Source organism: Oryzias latipes, chromosome 8 (genome assembly GCF_053564925.1).
Source record: "Oryzias latipes strain Hd-rR chromosome 8, Olatipes_Hd-rR_3.1".
In the NCBI taxonomy this organism is placed as follows: Eukaryota; Metazoa; Chordata; class Actinopteri; order Beloniformes; family Adrianichthyidae; genus Oryzias; species Oryzias latipes.
In genome coordinates, this window is record NC_136244.1 from 11,628,816 (window position 1) to 11,649,252 (window position 20,437).

The window sequence follows — 20,437 nt, forward strand, 5'->3', positions numbered from 1 at the left end:
TACCGGTGGATCAACACGTAGAGACCCAGTAAACATTTAAACCTTGTATGAACCTTAAAATAATAAAATTAAAAAAAAGAAAAGAAAAAAGGTGATGTCAAGTTTCAATAAAGGGTCATCTGAGTTGGTTCGTTTATAAGTTTTATTTTATAAGTAAGCAGTAATTTCCCCTTTGTGGGAATAATACAATTCTATTCTAATTCTGTTCTATTTCTATTTCTTTTTCTATTTCTATTTCTATCCTGTTCTATTCTATTCCATTACAATGTTTATATAACTTTACTGAAGCAAAACAGGGAGAATTGTTCAGTACATTTGCTTTTCAAAATAAAATGGCAACAGTTCTGCCGAACCTTCAAAAAAATATGAAAAAAACACATTAAATGACACGAATGCTGCAATTAAATGATAACAAGAAGGAATACATTTTTACACTGCAAAACCCCGCAACTAAACTGTGTTCATTGAAGTGAAAAAATGGAATGCAGCTGTTAGTTTTTGTCCTTTGACCTTAAGGTAAACTCTCCTAAATTATCTTAATCAGCAAACACTGGCCTTATAAACTATGGACTCAAGGTGAGTTTGGCTTTGATACATTTGATAAATGTATTTTTTTTATAATTGATATAATGTTATTTTTAATATTTACATGTTCAAAGACATATCATTAAGATGGTAAATGAATTAGCTGGGAGCTTTTTTGGTAGTTTTTTCCACCCCCGGTACAAATAAAACAGCTGAATAAACATCCTCTGTGAGTAGTGTTGCTAGGGAGATGTAATTCAGTCACATCCATGTGGCTTGTGGCTGAAATCAGGCTATGAAGTCACTGAAAAAAATGCACGAGGGCCACTTGACAAATGAATGTTTCTGTCACACATTCTCTACAACACCCTGCATCAAAACAAAGACAAAACAAACTTTTTCAGTATTTGGAATTAACCCACAAAGGAGTCCAACATGAAAATATTCCTGTTGATGATTTCTTTTGGTGGCAAAACAAGTATTTGTGCTCTAAGCAAAAAAAATTAAATAAAAAAGTCCTAAACAGTTGTTGATTAGGCTGTCACTACTAGTTTAAGAAAATTGCATTTCAGTTTCAGTTAATTCAATTATCCACAATTATGATTATACAAATAAGATCATTTGATTGTATTGCCAGAATAAATGTCCTAGGGATCATATTTTGTATTTTGACGTTGGTTTGTAATCAAATTCTTCTGGAATTTATTAAAACCAATGTCAGCTGATAATTTTTGGTGCATATGTTGACATTCTCTCTAGGAAGAAGAAGGAAATTCCATCGCTGTTAGAGAACAAATACTTTAAAATGTCTACTATGTTAAATCTCGGCACTTGGGATTTCCTAAGAGGATTCCAATTAAATAACATGAAAATATTTATCACTGGAGTAAAAAAAAACAAAGATTTCTAGAAAATAATTTACATGTTGAGGCACATTTCTGTCACTTATAAGAGACCACTTAATGTGTGTTTACATTTTAATTCCTTCTATCGGGCTGGGAAAGACTGTTTGGTGCCTGTTGTTGCAACATGTGTGGAAAAAAAGACACCAAGCAAAGACAGAATGTCGGTCAAAGGTTCATAAAGCAGCTTCAAGCTCTGCCAGCATGACTTTGCATAAAAAGATTGTAGACAAAAGGTCAAATTTTTTTTACCTGAGAGTATCCCTGGTTTTAAACTACACCTATATCATGGATCTAATCTCCTGGATTCATTTTTTTTCTTTAATTTTTCTGCATTGTTTGGTCAGATTTGAACACAAACTCTCAGTCCCACAGGAGAAGAAGAAGCAAGCTCAAATGCAATGTTTAAAAAAATTAAAAGCTTTTACTTTTCTTTGATGTTGCGTGTGTAAATCCAGCAAACAAAGCCTTTCAGGCAGGGCAGAAGAAAGGGCTTTTGTGGGAGAATAACTTTGTGTGAGCTGCTTTCCATCAATGACAACATCAGTGTAATAAAGCATCCTATTTAGTCTGTGACCTTAAGTCAACCCCCCTTAAGTAAGTCACAATTCATTTCTGAAACTTACAGCAATGTCATAAATTCAAAATTTGTCAGGTGCTGCTGGCTTGACCCGCTGACTCAGCTGCAGCTTCCTGCTCCAGTCATGACAGAGTTATGAGGCAGATGCAGCAAAGAACTGATCAGCACAGGCCCTCTTGTTTTCCTGTGGGTCACCTTTTTCCTCTGGATGGTGGTGTGCTGTGAAGATCAAATGAAAAAGTAAAAAAATTTTTAAAACATTCTTAAAGTATTATATAATGTATAAAATGTAAAAGGAGCAACACAGAAAAATGGTTGAAATTCATAGTTTTGGTTTAGTTTTTTTGTTAAACATTCTCATATTCCGAATATATTCATATCGTATGTTGTATCATTTTCTTCAGCTTTAGTCGAGGATTCATGTTTTAAATTTTCACAATATTCCAGTGGAAAAATATGCATGCAATACGGAAAAAATTCCACTTTTGTGAGCGCGCCACGCTAATGCTGTTAAAAATCGACAATCTTTAAAACCTACATTTTTTCCCAAGTAGCTTCCCAATAATGCTCAAGGAGTTAGGTGAGGATAGGTCGAAATCCTTAAGAGGAGTTTAAAGATGCACAAAAGGGGATTTGTTCAGAAAGCAGAGCACAAATTCACATGAAAAATGACTAAAAAACAGGCTAAAAAGCATCAACACACAAAAAACCAAGTCCAGATGACAATTTTTAAACCTACTAATGCGATGGAATCAACCTGGATGAATGAGCGTCTTCACAGACATTAACACACTTTGCAAAAAGCTTCAGATAACAAATCAAAGATTAACAATAAAATATAGGAACCCAGTCTGTTTGGCTGCACAGAACTGTAGCGATTCTTTACTGTGTAGTGTGGCTGCAAGGATGAAATGTATTCAAAACAACCCTCGAAAGCGTTGAGGAGTTGTTGTTCTGCTTCTGAATCATTTATCATTTTGCACTGGAGCAGCACTGAATACTCAAAATGTGGGGCAAACATTTCCACACTTTGTATCCTTTCAAAAAGTTATAAATCTGATAATTTTTTCAATAACTGACCTTTACTGACTCCATCACCATGCGGTACAAAAGGAGAATCTGTTTCAACATCTGGCATTAAGACATTAGCGCAAATATTTTGATTCCTGGTGTTGAATTTATGCATCATTGGGGATGGATGTTTGCTTTCTCTGCTTTTTTAAAATATAAATCATTTCGACAGATCTGTTGCATTATAACTACTTCCCTGCGGGTGGGCGTACATTTCATTTGTAAGTTCCTGTTATTCTAAAAATCCTAACATTTTTTGAGTGCATCCATCTTTCTTCAGATGAGGTGAAATTTTCCAAAAATGTGTCAAAACAACCCGTCTCTTTACATATTTAGAGATTGTTAATGGTGAAGCCAAATCAACAGCTATCAGCAAACCATTTAACAGCAAACCCACATTTAACGGACAAAAATATATCCTTTTGCGTTTGTACTTTTCAGCATTTAGTGACATTTTGAATCGTCTTTTGTTTTCTGCCAAAAAAAAGAATGAAATGCCAGCTACTTTGAAAAAAAAGGGTTGTTTTTTTTAATCTCCTGAACATAAATTTGCACTTTTTTAGACAGACAGCAACATTCTAAGTGCAGTGCGTTGCTATTTTAGGAAAAATACAAGTCCAACAACGACTAATTGCTGTGACTCAGCCATTTGAGCCGTCAAGAGCAACATATTGAACATCTTTGAGCTCAGTGGACCACACACACACACACACACACCTAAATATTTTACTATCATATCTCACTCCTGTGTGTGGCTAAAAACCAAGAAAAAAGGTAATGCGTTCATCATTAACCCCACAAAGAAATGAGGGATTGTTGTTCTGCCTCTGAATCATTTAGTGCGAGCGGAACTTAAAAAGCAAATGTGGGACAGGCATCTTCGCTCTTCATGCATCTGTGCTTCTGCAGCCCTTCACTGCTCCACTTTTGCACACGCAAACCTCCCTCAGTTTAAATTTCAAAAGACTGATGCTGAATCTCAGTTCCATCCCTTAACTTTAATCCTTTTCCTTAACCTTTTCCCCTTATGTCTTAATTACCCATCCTGATAAAAAGTATGTTTTTGGTGTTTTTAACAAGTTCTTGTGCCATTTTTCTGATGATGGACGACATATGGTATATAAAGAAAATTAAGCTTAAAACTGCATTTCGGTGTATTTCTTTATTCAAATCATTGTGAATTAAAAACAGTTGAAAAAATGCTAGAAAAAAGCCTTTTTGTGATGTAGAAAATACGCTGGGAGGGTGAATTTACACAGTCTTAGTGTGTACAAAGTGGCAATAAGGTCATCATTGATAGATTTTATAGTCTTCAAAAAATGTTTGTTTTTTTAAAACCCATCAAACTTAAAATGTCTGTCTTAAAGTGACATAAAATAATAGTTTTCTTTCTTTTTAAACAATTCTTAGTGAACAGTAGGAAATTCTTCATACGCAAACCCCCGTGTAAAGAGCTCTTTTACTGTTTGCTCCTCAGCAGAAGCTATTTCATTGGATTCTCCGGACAGTGTGAAAGTTCCTCCAAACTCAGAAAACAATTGATATTTCTCCTTAGGAGACTTTGCAGGGATTTGGTCAGTGGAGTGAAAGCAAACCAGACCAAATGAAGGTGTATTGTTGAGTTTTTTGCCTTCCTTTTACAATCGAAAAGTTGCCTGGGGGTGGCGAATATTTCATGGTCATTGTGGTTGTTAAATAAAGCTGGTGGAATGCGTGACATTTTGTGAAGGTATCTCAAACTAAAGTTTCCTTTTCCTATATTGTGGGTAGATGTGAAAATCATCAAATTTTGCCACAAAATGACCGGTAAATCATTGGTGCTTTGGCTATCCCATAATCATTTCAAAACTTCCTTTGGATATCCATGTGTCAGGGCTCAAGCTTATTTCTCCCCTTTCCGACCACCAGAGAGAGCAATATCCTGAACTTGGTTTCACATCTTTACTACATTTCCCATCAGCCCCAGCCGACTGTTCCTGGACCTTACGCCAGCTGTTCTGCATTAACCAGGCACCTGGATTTGCTTTATGCGAAGTCTTGTTTTGCATTTGCTGACAGTCTGAGCGTTACCTTTCTGTTTATACCTTCGTGTAGTTTGACCGTTGCCTGTTTTGACTTCACTCTGCCTCACCCTTGCCCAGTTTGCTTTTTTCTTGGAGGGTTGTTTACTATGTCAAAATTTTTGTCACAAGGTTTTGTCAGTTTTGGGGTTTTTTTAAGGGGCGAAATGTTTTGCTCCAAGGCACAGAATACCTACGAAAACAAAATGGTCCTCGCAGTCCAGGATTGCGGGCCACACAAAGTAATCAAGACGGCGTTTTAGCCCTAACCCGGCATATCAACCAACGGAAGGGACAGGGCTAAAAAGCTGGGATTTATCCTTCTGTAAAGTGTGTGTGCCATGATTTGTTTTTGTTGTTGTTTTCCTCAAGAAATCTTGTATTGTATCTTGCATTGTTGCATCTGTATTTTTAATTTAGATTAATTATACAATTAAACAAAAACCACCCATCCAAAGTCTTTTGCCCCCTCCCGCCCCTCCATATTAAACGTTCTTACCTTGTCATTTTTCACAGTGTACCGCTCCATTACTTTTCATGTACGGCATTCCTGTATCGTCATCCTCTTTTTGCCTGGACAAGAAAAAACAAACTCCATGTAAAACCTAAACTCTCTATTAGATCCAATATGTTCAGCACTGAGCTGAATGCATGATGGAGGACTTTATAAATGAACATTTTGCACTTTAACAGCAATTAATCACAACAGCCAGATGTGGCCACGCTCCACAGCGCGATGCCCTCGTGTCACTGTGTTCTATTGCAGTGAGAGTAGGTCCAGAGGGTCGAAGAGATTGCACTTTGAGGCACTTAGTAGTTCTGAACTCAAGAGCGCTGATTTATTTTCTCCCCCATTCATTTCTCCTTTAGAAAGTGCAGGAATTCACGGTTGTTAGTTAGCCAGCCACTTAATCCACACAGTGCTCATTATATTTCAAATTATTGATACAGATAAGTCCTTTTCTTTTCTCTCACACTCTCTCCCACACATGAAATGTAGTTTTCCTTTCTGTTTTTCATGGTGAATGTGTGTATTGTTCTCAGAATGGATTTGGATAGAAGCATTTTATATAATTTATGTAATGTGTTTACCTTTTCTCTAAGGTGTCTTATCCAAAAAGGGGGAGCTTTTGAAAAAAAAATATAATAGTAAAAACACCTCACATACTTGTACTGATACTGAAAGATGCTCGTGGTAGGTACTTACGGTTTGATTTTATTGGAGAACATCTGCCTCAGGATAAGAGCGATTGTGGTGAGAACCATCATAGTTGTGCACATGGTTCTAGTCCGAGGATCTTCAGCTTTCAGACTGCTACTAATCCAAAAACTCAAACACTATTGAAAGGCCAGGGTGACATAAGGCAAAATTCGTGGTGTAACAGTCAGACTAGTCTGCCACGGCGCTTTCACATAATAGAAGAGATTAACATAAAGGATTAGGTAGGATCAAGGACCAGGTTGGATTTTTACTGGTGGAGGTAAACAGAGCACACTGCTTTGCTATTCGAAAATCAATTCAGGCCATCATGATGTCAGCACATTAGTTTAAAATCTATATTAGCTTTCAAAATAATTTCCCCCCAACATTTTAGGATTATTTATCACAGTATTACTGGGTAAGGTACATCTGAGATTTGCTGTGGGCTTTTTAAGTCCTGTTCAGGAAGGTCTCATCCCTACTTTGTAATTGTGATTTTCTGTACAGGGTTCCAACAAACTCTTTTAATTCTGTTTACGACATGTCAAAATTTGATATACACATTTCTGAGATCCCTGTCTCATTAGCATTGTTTATACTTTCCTTAAAAACCAGGCCCATGTTTTCTGCTCTGTACTTCATCATCATTCCACTAGGGGCAGTAGAAGGGCCTGACCTGTAACAGAACATCAATGGGGGGACCTTTCTGTGTGGAGTTTGTATGTCCAAAAACATGCTTCACAGGTTAATTGGTTACTCTAAATTGTCCATAGGTGTGAATGTGAGTTTGTATGGGTGTGTGATTGTGGCCCTGTGACATACTGGCTCCCTGTCCGAGGTGTCCCTTGCCTTCGCCCGTCCTGCAGCCCCGTGACTCATGTTAATGTTTTTGCCTTTTAAAGTAACATTGTTTGGAGCAAACACTTACAAAACCACCCAATTGATACCATCTATGTCTCATGAAAAATGATATTGAAAATATTTTTTGTAGATCTCATCAAAGAGTTTATAAAATTTTCGGTCAATTTTTGATGTAGTGGGCTTTACAGGATTAAAAGCGAGATCATTGTGCTAAATGGGGACTCAGGAGGAATGTCAGCAGTTAAGCCACTTATTCTTAGCACTCCTGACTCTTTTGAAATAACAGAGCAGTGGGCCAACGAAGAGAAAAAGAAAGGTGTAATTGTGTGAAGAAACACAGAAAAGTACATCAAAATCCAGGGTTATTTTTACCCGTTTATTCCAATCTATACTTGATTGTAAATACAAATGCAAAAAAAAAACAACAGATACAAAAAAACGGTATAAATGTTTGATTGTTTGGATACGAGTGAATTCGAACGGATGGGCAAAGTACACCTGAAAAACTTTTGAATATTTAGAAAGAAAGCTGTTTACATTTTCTTCTCCACATATAAACATTCAGTGGAAGGCACACTCAGGTCAAATGTGACTTCTCAAAAATGATCGGGTCCATGCATGTTCTTTGTTCAATCCTTTAAAAGTGTCAGGCATTTATAACAGTATAAATTTAAAGATCCCTCCTCATGAACACACTGCTAGCCTTAAAAATGGCACAGTATTTGTTCTTACTGTTGACTATACTGTGTACTTTTCCATGATTATCATAGATTATACTGTACTGGATTCCCAGATTAGAGTCAGTCGATTCCTGACTAGTTTACAGGGAGTTTTGAAAAGCTTCCTGAAAAATGCCTCAGCTGGTTGAGTTGGAGAGGTGCGGCCAGCCCAGTTCCTCATAGACAGCCTTGATGCTGCAGCAAAGTATAGCCAGTAGGTTGGTCCATGCTGAAGCCACTTCTGCCGTCATCACCTGTGGATATGCTTCTCCCAGGACTTCCAGAATTACACCGCTCAGAATCTGAACACACATGCAAACGTGAATTTACTGAGGATTTACTAAGGATCCCATAATGCAGATTTTCTCTCCACTCTCATATTTTTAATCTTCAAAAAATGAATAAGAAAAGTTAGTATAAGTATGAATAAGAAAAAGTCCCACTATCTGTCACACACCTAGGTGTGCGAAATTTGTTCTCCGCTTTTGACCCATACCCTGGGGGAGTGGTGAGCTGCAGACACAGCTGCGCTCGGGAACCATTTGGTGGTTTAACCCCCCCCAATCCAACCCCTTAATGCTGAATGTCAAGCAGGGAGGCATTGGGTCCCAATTTTAAAGTCTTTGGTATGACTCGGCCTTGGCTAATAAAAGATTAGGGAATGGTAAAGCAACTTTTAATTAAACTAATCAAGCATGCAAAAAGGAGTGGTGATTGGGCCCAGTTTAAATAAGAGTACAATTTTAAAAATTGGGTTTTAACCCCTCATCAGTGGAGGGCGATGCCTTTAGTTACATACCTTTATTTAAGAGGCTAATGGAGGATAAAAGCTATATAGACATAGGACGGTACTATGCAGTGCGATGGCCTTTAAAAAGCATTTCGGACAACATTCTCACAACTCTGATGATGAAAACTTAGATGGTTTAGAGAAAGTAAAGTAAAATAAATTTTTGAAAATCCGAATTTTTTTGAATATTTTTTCACCTTTTTTTAAACCCATTGTGGTCTTTATTTGCCTATCTAGTGAGCATCGATGCTCGTTGTTTTTTCACAGTGACTTGTGGGAAATTTCTATGGCACTGGAAATTGGAAATTGGAATTATAGATTTAGATACCCAGACAAAATGGTAAACGCCCTATATAGAGCACTCAGTAGTGAGTAGAACAAAACTGATGTGTCATTATTCAGGAGCGGGGCAGCCGTGGAGCAGAGGTATAGTGGTTGGCCCCTGTTTAGAGAATTGCCGGTTTGTTTCATGGGTTTAAGTGTCCTAGAGCAAGACCCTGAGCATTTGTCTGACTGAGTAACCCGTCCTTCAACCCGTCCTGGTTTCCATGCAGGAAACAAGGGTTCAATTCCCAGGGGGAACAAGCAAGCAAGCAATGGCATTGGGGCAATCACCCCAACACCCCCAGGGGATGGGCCAAACACAGAGGACAATCTCCCCATAGTGGGATAAATAGAGTAACCATCATTATTACCAGTGCTGAGTCATTCAGATTTACACTTCTCACTTTGCTACCATTTTTTAATTTGTCTTGCTAATCTAATATTTTTTGTTTCATATTTTCATATTTCTTTTGTAATGGAAATTTACTGGGTGAGTAAACTGTCAATAATAAATGTATTCATAAAGACAAAGTTGCGCACAAATAATAATTTCCCTGTTATGGGATCAATAACATACAAACATTAAAATTTCTATTTTATGTCAGTTTAATAAATAAACTTTAATACCCATGTGTGAAAATTATTAATTTGTGCACAACTTTGTCTTTGTGAATATTGACAGATTCCTTATCCTATAGAAATTATTCAAGTTATAAACTGGCCAATGAGTTGCCTCAAAAAAAGTATGTGGTCTCACATTGAGCGTTTGATTGACAGATTTCCTGTTGCCCACTTTAAAGTGGTTGGAATGTAGACTTCCAACAGCCTCACTCCTGAAAAAAGTGGTAACTGAGTTGACTTATTTGTGTTGGAGCCTGAAGTGAGCCATTTTCTATAGGTGATGTCACGCTCCAGTTCTCAAACAGAGTATTTAAAAATTTTTCCGATATATCATCTAAGAACTTGGAGTAGCATATCTTTAGATTGTTCACATTGGGGTAGTCTGGCAAACCCAACTTGATTGGACGGAGCATTCCACCCATGGACTGTATGAAAAGTAGGCCGAGGGAGGTTGTAGTTAATTCAGTCGCTATTTTTTCACAATGTTGGACGTCGCCATATTGGAGCCAGACAACATCAGAACCAGTGACTGGCTGGTCCGAGATCTGTCAACCAAACATTTTGAACGTTTATAACTTAAATAATTTCCACTACAGGACAAAAATCCTAAAAAAAATAGAATTAGCAAGAACATGTTAGAAAAAAGGTAGCAGAGCAAAAAGGATTATTTTGACAAATAGAATGTCTATGTAATAGCTGTTTTTTTTCTCAATAGAAGTCTATGGGATAATGGCTTTTTTGGACCGGCGGGTACTTTCTATTTGGAAAGCGAGGAGGGACGGGTTACTCAGTTCTGTTCTCATTTACAGTCAATGATCCCAACACTGCATTGCATGCTTTTGATTGGCTTGATTTCTTTTTCACACTGCACTTTCAAGATTGGACCAAATCTCCTGCAAATGCTGTACCGCATGGGTTTGTACAGCAGGGATCTAAACTTTTAGCAAAAACAGCCAGATTTGGTTGGAAATGTTGGAGTTACAACCATTTTCCCTGACATTCATTCAATCGCATTTCCGCTGTCCTTTGTTGCCATGCAGGGTTGAGGCTAAAGAGGCCTTCATTATACATTCCGAAGATCCCGTATTGCAAAATCAATGTCAGTCATTCATTTCTTTCAACCAATCAGATTTTGAGTTGGTGTCAGCAGGGCCTTCTAGCAGGCTCAGGCAACATCACAGTATTTTGACGAAGCACTTTTTTAACTGAGCTAAAAACAGAGCTGACTGTAATGTACTGCATGGACGATTTTGCAGGAAAATCTCCCGCTGATGTCCTTGACATCATTCATCAGAAAAATCTGAGTGAGATCACGACAGATTTGTGTGTTTGGCGCTGACCATCCCCGTGTCCACTGCGTCTGTCGAGCGGACATTTTCGGCTCACAAGTGAATTAAAACTTTCGCAAAAACACAACTGGACAGACTCGGCTCTCAGCACTGGCCCTGGTGACAATAGAAAAAGACTTCTTGATGGAACTAAAGCGTGATAACCTACATGACGGGGTGATCAAACTATTTTTAAGGAAAGAGAGGAGGATGGATTTTGTCTTCAGTTGCAAAACGAGATTTGTTAACTATTTTGTTTATTCAGTTTATTTAAAGGCATTTATTGTGGCTACAGGAATTTTCAATAAGCAATGAAAAGCTCGTTTCTGCATCGTAAAATGGTTAATGAGGGGTTGAGTGATTCAGACATAGCACTACTGAAGGCCCAGGTGTGTTTTGCATGGTCCGCCACTGTAGAAAGCAAATATGTCCAAATTTTTTTTTACCAAAAGTACTGTCAATTCATCAATTTTTAGCAACTTTAACTCCCAGCTTTCTTGTCGTAGTTAGCGTGTCTCGTCTGGTAGGAACTTTTCATATTGAACTTCATAAAAACAGCAGACTCTTGACATATGCTGACAGAGTTGTTTGAAAAAATTACTGAAAATATAAAGCAGTTTCCACTTGTCCTTAAAGCAGCGGCACTCACTGTCAACAATTGACATCTTAGAAATGAGCAAGAAAGTGTCACAGACAGCGGCAACACTGTCCCACTACAGTGTTGCCACAGGTTTACAATGGCTTAATGTTAGCCAGAGGCTGTATAGTGAAACAGTGGTTAGCGCTCTTGCCTCTCAACAAGAAGGCCCACTGTTTAAGTCCCAGCTTGGGGACCAGAAACAGATCATCAATGGGGGTCATAGGTCAATTGGTTACTCTAAATTGTCCCTAAATTGTCTAAACTGTCCCTTGTGAAAGTGAGTGTGCAAGGGTGTGTGGTTTGTGTCCCTGCAACAATATGGCAACCTGTCCAGGATGTCCCCTGCCTCCATCCACAAGTGTAGCATAGGCCCCTGCAGCCCTCAGTCAGCCCCAAAAGGGACAACAATGGGTTTAGAAGATAATGAATGAGGTTAGCTAACCACAATCAAGAAATCAAACACTTAGTTTCTAGAAAATGCCAGAGGCTGCATATTATTAATTTTATGAAAGAAGCCACATTTGGCCCATAGGCCGGACTTAATACATGCCTGCCATACAGTAGCAACATGTGTTCATTAGGGTGGCATGAACAGAAAAAAGGAACAAATCGAAAAACAGATTTTGTGTAAAATTGATCCTATATAAGTAATGATAATATCCTTCAGATCTTTACAACACATTTAACAAAAGATACATTTCCATCATTTTCATAAATTGCACTGTGAGCTGTTTTTCTGTTGCTTACTTGAAATCTTTGTTTCACCTGCACGTACTTCCTCTCTTTATTGCACTATTTCTCTTGTAGAAAAACAAATTCATACACACCTCACTTTAATTAAAGTTTGCTTAAAAAATATAATCAAAAATATGATTTTTTTGTGAGAAAGATCATCAAAACCTTTTGATATTACCAATTAAAATGTCAAGTTCCATATTCCTTCAATTTTCCAAAGGTTGTATTATTTTTAAACAAGGACTCTTGTTGTGTCTGAAAGTCTCTTACCTTAAAGTATACTGGGTCCACCTTGTGTCTGATTGCGTGAGCCTTACCCACTGCATTCAGCACTGAGGAGACCTTGTCTGAGTTGTCCAGGCTCTCCACCAGCGTATTGATGGCGTTCATTACTCTGCGGGCGTGTTTCCTGAGCTGGGAACTTTTTTCCAGCTCCTCTGCATCCTCGATGTGCTTGAACTGGCTGAAGTACTGCTTGGATGAGGGGAAATTCACAAAAAGCCTGTGTGGAATAAGACATTTAGAGGTTAATAACAGACATACAGAGGGGTGGGTATTTCGAGGAAAGCTACTCTTGTTTCACAGGATCAGTCTTTACTGAGGTCCAGCTTGATTTAGCAAACTCATTAACATTTTTTAAGCTGGAAAAAGAGTAAAGACTACCTCTCATGTCTGAACTGAAAACCATTTAATGCCTTGGTCACATGCACCTTTACGGATGCTGTGGGTTTTTGGGTTGTCTGGGTGTGTGGAGCGGCTGCATCTTAAAGGGAGTGTAGGTGTGTTTTGCAGTTACCTTGAGGCTTGTACAACCATCCTAAGGGACGTCATGAAGCTGAAAAGTACCATTTTTGTGCGTGTGGTATTGTATCATGAAGTATCTGTAAATATAATGTACCGTACGTTCCGGGCTATAGAGAGCACCTGATTACAAGGCGCACCCATTATATTTTTAAGGATTAACCATTTTGTACATACACAAGCTGCACTCATCCATGAGCAGTATGTGTCCACATTGAAACTATTTATAACAATCCAGCTGTTATGTCGCAGTAGCTTACTGCACGACTCCGATCAGTTTCAGATGAGGAGCAAGCAAAGACCCAGCTTACATCTCCTCTCCAACTTATAAGCCTATTTAGTTGAACATACCTACAATCAGCAAAACAGCATGGACGCTACTTCTGCTTATAGCCCTCTCATTCATGGTGAGGAACTTTACACCCACGATTCCCCACCTCCCATTAGTCTTAGGGACTGAAGGCGGGGCTAACCCCCAGGTTGCCAGACTGTGTTGTAGATTGAGGATGTGTATGTGATGAAACCGCAGGCGTGTGTAAGAAGGAGCAGGGAGCTACAGTGGAAGGAGGGGAGAGCATGCGTGCAGCGCAAGATGGAGTGAGAGCAAGAGCAGCGAAAGTGTGTTGGGGGTGTGAGTTTATGTTTGTTATACAGAGTGAAAGACAACGGTGATACAAGAAGGTTTCCCCCAGAAGAATGATGAATGATTCTTTATAAACCCACTCTGGAGGCTCTGACGGTCCGAACAGCATGCGCCTCTGCGTGCGCCAGAAGTCTTCTTCCACAACAGTGACACACCGTAACACAGCACTAACAGGGTTGGTTTAAAAAACATGAACGTAAAAGTCACTGAGAGCTTTCTTCATCTTCCTCCTGTCCACTGAAACTATGGAAGTCTTCCTCCTCAGTGTCGGATTGGAATAGCGCCAGACATTCTTCGCCACACTCTCTCAGTCTCTCCTTCGTTGTCGTTGTCAGTGTCACGCTCACCCTGAGGCAAATTCACTCCTGAGCGTAATAGTCATTAGCAAGGTGCAAGTACAGGCTCCTTTCTGATCTCACGGAAATGCTGCTCTTTCTACAGTGATTGCCGTAAAAAAACAGACTGAATGATCTCATGGACCCAGAAATGGAGACGTGTTTAGCAATGCTTTTGCAGAGCTCTTCAAAATAAATAAATGTGATTTCTCAAAATTATCAGTGTCTTCTATGCATTGTAAACAAGAAATCCAGTCAATGCTACCATGTAGCGATGAGGCTAAAAACTTGACTGAAGCTCCTCCCACACTCGACAGGCGCATCTAGTTTATCAACACCTTTTTGGTCAAACATTGAGCATCGAATTTGGCGTATGTTGACAAAGAGACATGATTTGCATTCAGTGTGGAAGCAGCATTACGCCGGTCTTAGTGAATTTGTTCAGAAGTGTTACACTTTTCTCCCAGACATGTGACTTATAAATGTTTTTTTATTCTTTATTGTGCATTTTTTGGCTGCTGCAACTTGTAGTTTGAAAAATATGGTAAGTGGCTGTAGGAAGTGCTCATACAAACTACAATCTGAATCTGTGATTACCTCATTTGTAACAGTCAGGCTGCATGCACAGAGCACATGTAATGTGAACAGCAGTAACGGGTTGCTTACACAGTACACAGCTTTTGGAGGGGTAGAAAAAAAGAAAAATCCATACACCGCTGCTGCATCTCAACCTGTCGCCCCACGACATGCCCATAGAAAAACGTGCATGAACACTTTTGCTCTACGGTAGGGGCGCTCATACTTTTTTGGCATGTGAGCTACTTTTGAGACGACAACATCTTGAAGATCTACCTGTGTGTGTGTGTGTATATATATATAATCAATCAAGTCCTGTACCTCTCTGCGAGGATTTTGATTCGCTGATGGATTTTTTAGAGGTACATTTTTATTTTTTTGGTTATTTATCTTTCTTGGCCTGCGGTCTATCCTCATGTCCTTGAAGATCAACCGGTCGATCGCGACGTAATGAGCATCCCTGCTCTACGGGTTCACTGAGAGGTATACGACCTTAAAATTGTATGCGGGCCACCAGTGTACAGGTTTGCCCATTTTTCACCTGCCAAAAGGCTGTATCCACCTGTCAGGGCAGATGTGACTAAGGCATAAAGTAACCACTGCTTACAGCTGTTCTAAACTGCACTTCTCAATTGATTTTCAACTTCTGCTGCTTCTAAGAAAAGTGGGTTGGGTCAGGGTTTATGGGACTATGTTAATCTTGACAGCAAAAAACTGTCACTGCTTGTTGGAGCTACTGTGAACGGATTCTTTCTTGTATTCCTGGAACTACATTTCGTAACTCCTGCATGGAAAATGCATCTTGTTCCTTTTTCAACTGAACATTTTGATCCTTTTGTCGAACTCAATTCAAGCAGGGATCTTTCGAAGATGAGACGGCTTCTTCAAAGATGTGTACTTTGACTTTGGCCCAGCTCGGAAGGGTCACTGTAAATGATCAAAGGGGGACCCTCACACTTCCTCCCCTTCAACATGCCGGGAAGATGGCCAAAGCATCTGCTTTGCTGCTTATCAAATCAGGATCACTCCGGGCTCTTTCTGTTCAATCTGAGCTTTGCGTGCAAAAAAGGAACAGAACTAGTTGGAGTTGCTCTGCGAGGCAGATGGTGTCTGAAAGTGCTGGACTGGTGTATTCCTAGTTTCACTGCAAACTAATGAGGAGCCACCGTGTTTAATCTCCCTGTCCTATAATTGCATGATCTTTGCTTGCATATAAATGGCCTAATTAGAATTTTTCATGGTCAGTAGACTTCTAATCCTGCTTATATTTTTTCAAAAACAGTTTTAGAGACTGAAGGTAGAGGCAGCTTCCAATTTCAACTGTCTGCCCCCCCAGCTTTTGTAGATATTATAGGTTTCCTAGAGGGTTGCAGGATCAACATTGAAGTTCAGATGAACAGCAGGATTCATTCTCACAGCCAGAGAAAAAGCTAAATTAAATGCCTAGAGTCGCATTTTCCGATCAGTCCTCATTCCTCAAATTCCAGAGGGCTACAGGGTATTAGCAATGGAATATACTGTAGGTAGAAAAATGTCTGGGTATTCGGGCAGCAGAATTAGACTATGTTTACAGGACAATCAGTAGGGAACAAATTATTCTGAATATGCTACAATTCTTTTCTTCAACTCATCAAAAAACACAACACTTTTTTCACTGTTAATGATACGTCACTCCTTTTCACAAGCAATCAGTATGGATTACAAAGGCATGCCGTGCCATGCAGGGAATCTCGTCACGTACTAAAAACCCTCAAAGGCTTCATTCATCCCTGCAGATGTTTGACTTCTTCCACAGTTTCTTCCCCCAAATCCCAACGTCAAGGCTTCTGAAATAGACAATGATATATGCAAACAAATCCCCCAACAGCAACGGAAAAAGCAGCCTTGTCTTCAGAGGGGGAGAAAAAGACTTTTAAAGGTCTTTCTGGCGGTGATGGAGGCACACTGCCTGCTGGAGGTTGCCTGGTCCTTCTTACAGGCATTCAAAACATGACTTGCTCCACAGGGAGGAATCCTCCAAGCGCCAAAGATGTCTGAGTGATGGATTACGTTTATCGTTTGGTGTTACTATTTGATGAACTAGATTAGGGAAACAGGAACAGGTGAGACAACAAAAAATACATCTTTTTCTTCATTTCAATGAGTCGAATTCCTTCAATCTGGACTCTGACCCGGTTAAGATGCTTATTTAGTTGCAGGTTAGAAGGAAGCGCAGCATTTTAGTGGGATGCAAAACCTTTATGATTTCATATAAAAGTCAACACAAATATGGTGGATTTTTAAAATAAATCCCAGTTTTTAAGCTACAAATGAAGTAAATAATAACGGAATACCTCACAAGTATGGCAACTCCAGCATCGTCACAGTTCTGGTAGACTTTTGCCCACGAGTCCTGGATCATCACCCTCTCCTTGTCTGTCAGGGGTCTCGATCGCTCCAGGTGGTCCACCTCTCCCTGCTTCCTCTCCATCTGGAAACCCAGTGTGGAGCGAGATGAGCACATGCAGCAGGCAGGGGCTGTTGACACCACCCCTCCCCCAGAGTAAACACAATTCCTACCTTTTTCCTCGTTTGCACCTTCTACTTGTTGAAAACAGGGCAGAATATTGCTTCTTCCCTGGCCAGTGAGGGTCCCTGCTGTCTACCTCTGAGCGGGAATGAGGAGCTGGCTGAGAAATCACAAGAAACACACACAGAAAATGAGGAGGAGCCTCCGGACGCTCTGTTTTTACACCCTCCCTCCCACCTCCCTGCTTCTCACTCGGTCCACCTTACCTTTTGGAGGTAAGGAGGATTTGAATTTGATGAAAACGTAATGAGATCATCGACAAATCCAAGCGTTGTGTGCTTCTAGCTAAAGTGTAAAATCATAGTGTTATTGAAACAAGTTTTTTTTCCTAGAGAGCAATCCAAAACCTACAGATTACATTATATTTTTTCACAAAGGCCTATAATTGGTAACATAAATTATATCAATCTTTGGGAAAATAGGTAAATAAAGATAGAGCGAGATAAAAGAGTGAGATAAAAGGAAAAGGGGATGACATTCCCATTAAAAAAGACACCTATTTGAGTTTTGTTTTGATGTTTTTTTGTAAATGCCCATTCCAGTCATCCTTTGATCAGTTTTAAAAGCGTTCCAAGTGATCTTTTAATAATGATTATGCTATTTTTAGCCAAAATCCAAAAACGTGTGTCATTTTCTAGGACATAGTCTTTGCAGAGCGGCAGGAGTTCATAAGAAATTCACCACTGAGTTTTGGGCGGGACTGTTGATGGGGAGTAAGCCTACCCTGATTTCCCATCATCCATTTGTTTGCACTTTCACCACTAGCTTACAGCCCCTCACAACTCCAACCTAACATTGCTGGTGCAACAAAAACAGTGGGCAGGGAGTCTGTGGCCAACTGATTAGCTTTTACCTCACAGCTATATCCTTTTTCATACATGTGTTTTTGTCTGCTACTGATTCACAACAATTTGAATAAAGAAATACTCATAAATGCAGTTTTAAACTCAACTATCCTTATACATGTCCTCCATCATGAAAAAAGCCACAATAACATGTTAAAAACACCCAAAACATGATTTTCATTGGAGTGGGTCTTCAAAGAACCAGAAAGTGACAGCTTGATTTTAGTCCGTTTTACATTCTATGCACATACTGTCAACACACCCACACATACATACAGTTCCCTGCTTTGTTGTTATCAGTGGGAAAGCATATCTCACTTCTGCTGTCACAGATTCAAAAAGAAATTGTAAAGATGCTCCATATTTATCATAGTCTGAGCTGAAAAGGGACTCCTCAACCTAGAATTCCAGAGTTTTACAGCCCAAATGGTGCAAACACGTTATCAGAAGTGCAAAGAACTTACATATTAACAGCGTTGCATGGGTGGGTGCACCGAACAGGGTGGTGTTAAACATTGACACAGTTACTGATAGCGTGCCATATTAAACTGGCGGCAAAAACTGGCCATCAGGTTTTTGCCATGTCATTGTATCTCACCTAACTTAGCAACATGACATTTAAAAAGCTAATCACCTCTCACATAAGAGAGCTATTTTAGTGAGACGATTGTCATTAAAGCCCATTGACATTTTTATTAAATCAGATTATCTATGATTAGCTCAGAGGTCAAGCCATCAAGGCCAAGTGAGCCCCATATGGTTTAAAAGTGGGCAGAAAATGTGGGCCACGAATGGGTTTGTCAGCAGTTTCCATGGTGGCCCCACCTGTGTTTGCCCACATTGGCTAAATTGGGTGACGTTCCATGTCCCAAAAGCCAAATTCCATGACTGGGGTTTGGGCCGCCAAGGCACCCGCCTTCGACTGCCACCCAAACCACAATGCAACGGCCCTTTTTGAGTTCTCCAGCGGGTGGTGGGTCCATGGGAGAGTGGTCCCACGTCGCTCCTTCGGGTTGAGCCAGAAAGGAAGAGCCCCGGTCACCAGGCGCTCGCCTGTGAGCCCCAACCCCAGGTCTGGCTCCAGAGTGGGGCCCTGGTGACGCCAATCTGGGTGACATCATTGGGTCCTTGATCTTTCTTTTCATCAGAGGCTTCTGAACCACTCTTTCTTTGGCTCGTCACCCAGGACCTGTCTACCATGGGAGACCCTACCAGGGGTTTAAGCCCCAGACAGATTAAGCCCCAGACAGCTTAGCTCCTGGGATCACCCGAGCTCTCAAACTCCCCCACCACGTTAAGGATGGCGGTTTACAGGGGAGCTGTAAAGGAGCTGAAATGAGCTTCCTCCGTAGGGTGGCTGGGCGCTCCCTTAGAGACAGGGTGAGAAGCTCGGTCACCGCGGAGAACCGCTTCTCCACCACATCGAAAGGCATCTAGTCCAGATGCCTCCTGGACGCCTCCCTAGAGAGGTGTTCCGGGCATGTCCCACTGGGCCGAGGCCCAGGGAAAGACCCAGGACACATTGGAGAGACTATGTCTGTCGGCTGGCCTGGGAACGCCTCGGGGTCCCCCCAGAGGAGCTGGAGGAAATGGCTGGGGCGAGGGAAATCTGGGCATGTCTGCTTTGACTGCTGCCCCCGCGACCCGGTCCCGGATAAGTGGAGGAAGATGGATGGATGGATGGATGGATGGATAGATGGATGGATGGATGGATGGATTGACGGCACAAGTGGGCACTCAGTAGGATGGCTCACTACAAAAACCAGCCACCTGGTCCAGCAGAGCAGATGAGCCTGGCCAGCAGAGCTAGCTACGCAGTCGACTGGGTGGCTGGCTCAAGCCAACGTGGGCAAACACAGAAGGGGCCATCACAGAAACACCACATTTTCTGCCCACTTTTAAACCACTTGGTGTTGCTGACTGAGTTTAACCCCAAAAGAGGCATTTAGACCATTTTCTTTACTGACCAGTCAGAGCTGCAAAATCCCACTTAATCTTGATTTCGCGTTTTGTGACCATTTATTTAATATATTAATAAAATTTAACAATTAAATATTAACAATGATCGAATTGTAACAGTCTTATACTTTACTGTATAAAACAGATTGATTTTTTTTACTTTAGACGGGAGTGCATATAAGTTTCTTTCAAAATAAAATGTGACAAAATAAGAACTTCCTGTTGCAGGGGATTTTCTTGAATTAAAAAGGCATAAAAGTCAAACGTTCCATCATTATGACTTTGGTGCTTCATCATCCTTTTTTTACTTTTACTATTGAATATAAACATTAAGACAGTAATATAGAATCCA

The 20,437-nt window shown here is 40.1% G+C and overlaps 1 protein-coding gene and 1 long non-coding RNA gene across 4 annotated transcripts; both read right to left on the reverse strand.

Moving 5' to 3' along the window:
- Nucleotides 1-131: 131 nt before the first annotated feature.
- Nucleotides 132-6,557, reverse strand: LOC105354594 (uncharacterized). Of its 2 annotated transcripts, XR_002290704.3 has the most exons (4): nucleotides 6,346-6,557; nucleotides 6,231-6,265; nucleotides 5,638-5,711; nucleotides 132-2,226 (listed from the first exon to the last, which is right to left on the reverse strand). It is a non-coding gene; the product is annotated as an uncharacterized LOC105354594 (long non-coding RNA). The 2 variants fall into 2 exon arrangements; XR_909184.4 differs by lacking the exon at nucleotides 6,231-6,265 and having other exon boundaries at nucleotides 6,346-6,521.
- A 1,005-nt stretch (nucleotides 6,558-7,562) lies between these two features.
- On the reverse strand, nucleotides 7,563-17,413 carry cygb1 (cytoglobin-1). Of its 2 annotated transcripts, XM_011477869.4 has the most exons (4): nucleotides 17,272-17,413; nucleotides 17,046-17,182; nucleotides 12,628-12,859; nucleotides 7,563-8,221 (listed from the first exon to the last, which is right to left on the reverse strand). In XM_011477869.4, the coding sequence occupies exons 2-4, from the start codon at nucleotides 17,180-17,182 to the stop codon at nucleotides 8,057-8,059; spliced, it is 534 nt and encodes a 177-aa protein (XP_011476171.1). In that variant the 5' UTR covers nucleotides 17,272-17,413; the 3' UTR covers nucleotides 7,563-8,056.
- Between the last annotated feature and the right edge of the window lie 3,024 nt (nucleotides 17,414-20,437).